At 38.8% G+C, this 4,632-nt stretch overlaps 1 protein-coding gene across 1 annotated transcript; it reads right to left on the bottom strand.

Annotated features, from left to right (window-relative positions):
- Positions 1-1,500: 1,500 nt before the first annotated feature.
- LOC143888537 (uncharacterized) lies at positions 1,501-4,252 on the bottom strand. The gene is made up of 3 exons (XM_077392991.1): positions 2,775-4,252; positions 2,189-2,288; positions 1,501-2,103 (listed from the first exon to the last, which is right to left on the bottom strand). Exons 1-3 carry the CDS (start codon positions 4,250-4,252, stop codon positions 1,501-1,503), a joined length of 2,181 nt encoding a protein of 726 aa, XP_077249106.1.
- Between the last annotated feature and the right edge of the window lie 380 nt (positions 4,253-4,632).

Genomic DNA, 4,632 nt, shown 5'->3' with positions numbered 1-4,632 from the left:
CAGTGAATGCCTTAGATCCCCCGGTATGTGGTGTCCAAGACTGATTGCGATTTGTAGTATTTTTTGTGCTTTGAGCCTGCAATATCGAGTTCATAGTATAATTAGTTGGGAAGATCACCCTTCCAATATCATTAAAAAAATCACCCTTCCAATAGTTAATTAAGAACTATATAAATACCTTGAAGTCATCACTCTTCCAATGTTCCCACAACTTAATGTATTGTGACTCGACAATCTTATTAGGCTGAGGTGGAAAAATCACTTCATCACTTATTTCATTGAAGTATTTTCTTCTTAGTTGGTACTTGTGGTCCTTCCATTTTTCATATAATTGGCTCATCGCCCAATCTTTTCCATCTTCTGGAACATCAAACTTTTCCTATATATGTCAAAATTAAAAGTGGCGTGGTTAAGATGTAGTTACAACATAAGATAAAACAATATATTCACTATAAAAGGATAATCAACTTTATCTCCTAATACGAACCAATAATGTACTCCAGGCATCCTCTTTATTAGATTCCGGCATATTTTTCCAAGAAAACACGTTAATAGGTAATAAAGTCCCAATCTTAGCGATAATACCCAAGAACTTTCCACATTTGCCATCATTGTTTCCAACCACTTGGTTGTATGCATTTAGTGTCACAGTTAAGCGACCTTCCATCTTGTATAAATAGTCCAATTTTGTGGGTCCTCTCTTTTTCTTACTTTTCGATGAGGTCTCCTCTTGGGGTTCGGATGCCACCTGTTGTAAGTCCATTGAGTCATGCTGATGGGAGCCCTGGGCTTTGATGACCCCCTCTTCTTGAGCTTGTGACATATTTAACTCCCTGGCTCTTTTCATACTGTGAAGCTGTAGTGGACAAAATTCATTAAAACAGTATGCATGCTCATTTTTATCCACCTTTGTTTTAGAATGATCAAATAGTTTCGTCCCTTTAAAAAAATTAATCAAATAAGTAGTTCAAGAGAAGAATTAAACTAACCTAAGCCACAAGAATGCTGGCGGTGGTAGACTCGCTGCACAAGTGAAAAAAAAAAACAGTTGTTAGCATCACAGTTCAAATTACGCTCAACCGACTAAATTCTCACATGCAAATGCCCATTAAATCACTTACATAAAATGTGGATGGGGATACGAAATTCCTGCTTCCTCCTTGATTATTTTTGTCAATGTAATTGACTAGGATTCAGTGGTGGAAATCTGTACTAAAAAGTCTCAATAGTTCAACAAAATTGGCTCAAAGGGAAAAGAAAATGCAAGCAATCGATATATTGCCATAATAAAAAGTGTGCTCAAGTATTCCAATCATTTCCAACAAGGCAAAAATCATAGCGTGAATGGGGTTCATTATTAAAAAACATTGCATGGAGCAAATATAGAAAAATCATAGAAAACATCGTATTAGAACCAACTGTCATAAACATGTCTTAAGTATCAAAGAAGTGTCTTCATTACAAAAAGATATAAACATCGCAACAATATATGCCCCATCCTCACTCCGACGTTTCCCAAATATCTATAAGATCATCCGTACGTGGTGCCTCGCTCGCATCGACAATCTCAAAATCATCCCTATAGTCTTCCTCTTCTGTATCAAAGAAGTCCCTAGGTGTCGTCTTCTTAACCACATACCAATCAATATTTGTGGGATCTTGTACGTAGAAGATTTGATGTACTTGAGATGCCATCACAAAAGGATCGTCCTTGCGACAATGCTTTAGATTGATAAGGGTGAATCCAAGGGGGTCCTTCTTAACACCCCTATCAGCTTGATAGTCAGCCCATTCACATTTGAATAGCAGTGCTTTTCTACTTCCATAATAGTCCAATTCAAAAATATCTGTCAAAACACCATAGTAACTCTTGTCCGCATGAATGGGGTTTTTGTCTTTTCTACTAGAATAGTTTGGGGTTCTCGCAACCAAGATGATGCCACTATTCTGCGTCTTCCTTTTCCTCTCAAGCATCTTGGTATGAAAACGAAAACCGTTTATGAGACAACCATTGTACTTCTTTACCCTTGGTGATGGACCACGCGCCAACCACCGAAGATTTTCCGACACTGGCTCATTCCCCTCATCCCGCAACTTCTGAACCTATTAAGCATAACATTTCAATACTATGAAAATTAGTTAGGTGCATATTAACATTTGATTACAATGAAACTATTTATTTACTTACTTGGCCTTTAAACCATTCTGGAAATTCTGCATTATGAATGCGCTCTGTGTCCCATTGTTGACCACGGGGATGTTGCTCCCGAATGGCATCAATATGTGCACTACATATAAATTGTAAGGATGTCTAAATTTCAGAGGCGATATAATCGATTCGACAACATTAGCTAGATTTGCTAAGTTGAGAAATTAACTCACAGATGGAATTCACTGATCTCATTGCAGTTGTCTAACACATATCTATGTGCTAGTGTCAATGTGGCTTCATCAAGATCATCAATGTTGGGACGACCGACCTGTGTGGGAAAACACACCCCACACATGTTCGTCGGCTACATGTGCCCTATTGTCGTCATTCCTCAATGGTCGGTTGAAACGTGTCTCAACACTCTGCAAGTACCTTCAGCAAAAGGTGAGGCATTTGTCCGCTAGGTACCCTTCCGCAATTGATCCCTCATGACGACTTCTATTGCGCACATATGACTTTAACGTGAGGAGGTAGCTATGAAGATACGATATATATTTATCTTTATTTTAGAAGTTGAAACACTACCATTAAAATGACAACTAATAGATTTAATAATATTTACCTCTCGACGGGGTACATCCAGCGGTAGTGTACACGTCCAGCTAGTTTAGCCTCATATGCTAAATGAATGGGTAAATGCACCATAATATCAAAAAAACCAGGGGGAAATATAGTCTCGAGACAACAAAGAGTCACGACAATCTGAGACCATAGTCTCTCGAACTGTTCTCCCGTCGAGACTTTAGAACACAACTCCTTGAAGAAATTACATAAATCAATGATGACTGAACTGACTTTCTTTGGCAACGTTGGTCGTACAACTAATGGGAGTAATTGTTGCATCAGAAAATGAAAATCGTGTCTCTTTACTCCTGAAATCTTCAGTGATTCAAGATTGACACATCTTGAAATATTAGCAACATACCCATCTGGGACTTTCACTCGCTTTAACACTTGGCCAAAAAATTTCTTTTGTTTCCTACTCATCGTGAAGCTATCCCTTGACTTTAGAGACATTTCTTCTTGATCGAGACGAGTTTCTTCAGTGTCCTTTGTTTTCCCTGTAATATTCAACAACGTACCGAGCACTTTGTCGCCCACATTCCTCTCAATATGCATCACATCAAGATTGTGAGGCAAAAGAAGAGTTTCCCAATATGGCAACTTAAAGAAAATACTTTTTTTCTTCCACGGTGGATTTTTCTTCTTCACCCATTTTTTCGGCCCTAGTAAAAGTGTAATCTTCAGTAATTTTTTCTTCTTCGGTGAATTTTTATTCCCTGTTGAACTTTTCTTCTTTGGTAATTTTTTCTTCCTCGGTAATTTCTCTTGTCTCTTCCTCTTTTGACCCTTCCCTAATGTGAATTTTAAGCCCTGCAGTTGCTTCAACACATCAAAAGCATACAACCTTCTATGTGGAGATCTCCATTCTTGTTTACCGTTGAACTGGTTTTTGTTTGCCTGAAATTTATGATCTTCTGGTAGAAATCGTCGGTGGCCAATGTAACAAAACTTCTTCTTTCCATGGGTCAACCACTGAGAACACGTGTCAACATTGCAACAAGGACAAGCCTTTTCCCCTTTAGTGTTCCATCCTGACAACATAGCATATGCGAGAAAATCACTAATAGTCCATAGAAGTGCTGCACGCATTCTAAAATATTCCTTTCGTGAGTGGTCATAAGTATCCACCCCATCCACCCAAAGTTCCTTAAGCTCTTCAATCAAAGGTTGCAAGTACACATCAACTGCATTACCAGGTGAATGTGGGCCAGGGATAAGCAAAGACATCATCATGTAGGGTTGCTTCATATACATCCATGGTGGCAAATTGTATGGAATAAGAATGACGGGCCATGTGCTGTGTGTAATGCTCATGCTCCTGAATGGATTGATTCCATCGCTTGCTAACCCAAGACGAACATTGCGAGTCTCCAAACTAAACCCTTCATGTTGTATATCAAAATCTTGCCATGCTGGGGAATCGGCAAGATGTCTTAATACACTGTCTTCCTTCTTGCCCTCATCATGCCATCTCATGTAGGCGGTTGTTTTTTATGACACTAGCCCGAAACCTTCGTTTCAAAGGAAAATGGCGAAGAACCTTTGTAGGAATTTTCTTTCCTTTCTTGCACGAATCTATTCCCTCATTATCTCAATTGTTCTCAACCTTTTTCCATCTCGAGGTACCACATTTGTAACACGAGGTAAGATTGGCGGTCTCTCTCCAATATAACATACAATCGTTCGGGCATGCATCAATCATGTCGTAATGGAGTCCCAATTCCCAAATGATTTTCTTCGTTTCATACATGTTCTTTGGCAACAATACGCCCTCAAGAAAAGCACGCTTTAACAAATCTAGTAACATGTTGAATGATTTATCACTCCATCGACATAGGCACTTGATGTGAAACAAC

Source organism: Tasmannia lanceolata, unplaced genomic scaffold, assembly GCF_043159265.1.
Source record: "Tasmannia lanceolata isolate RefF3 unplaced genomic scaffold, GAP_Taslan_0.1 ptg000012l, whole genome shotgun sequence".
Taxonomy (NCBI): Eukaryota; Viridiplantae; Streptophyta; class Magnoliopsida; order Canellales; family Winteraceae; genus Tasmannia; species Tasmannia lanceolata.
The sequence above is the reverse complement of the archived record's forward strand: the minus strand, read 5'-3'. Positions and strand labels throughout refer to the sequence as shown.

Excerpts from the sequence above, each read along its gene's own strand:
- LOC143888537 (XM_077392991.1), bottom strand. The coding sequence starts at position 4,252 with ATGAGATGGCATGATGAGGGCAAGAAGGAAGACAGTGTATTAAGACAT. Across the intron at positions 2,289-2,774 it reads TGGATGTACCCCGTCGAGAG|TGCACATATTGATGCCATTC; the intron begins GTAAATATTATT and ends ATTTATATGTAG. Across the intron at positions 2,104-2,188 it reads CAGAATGGTTTAAAGGCCAA|GTTCAGAAGTTGCGGGATGA; the intron begins GTAAGTAAATAA and ends TATGCTTAATAG.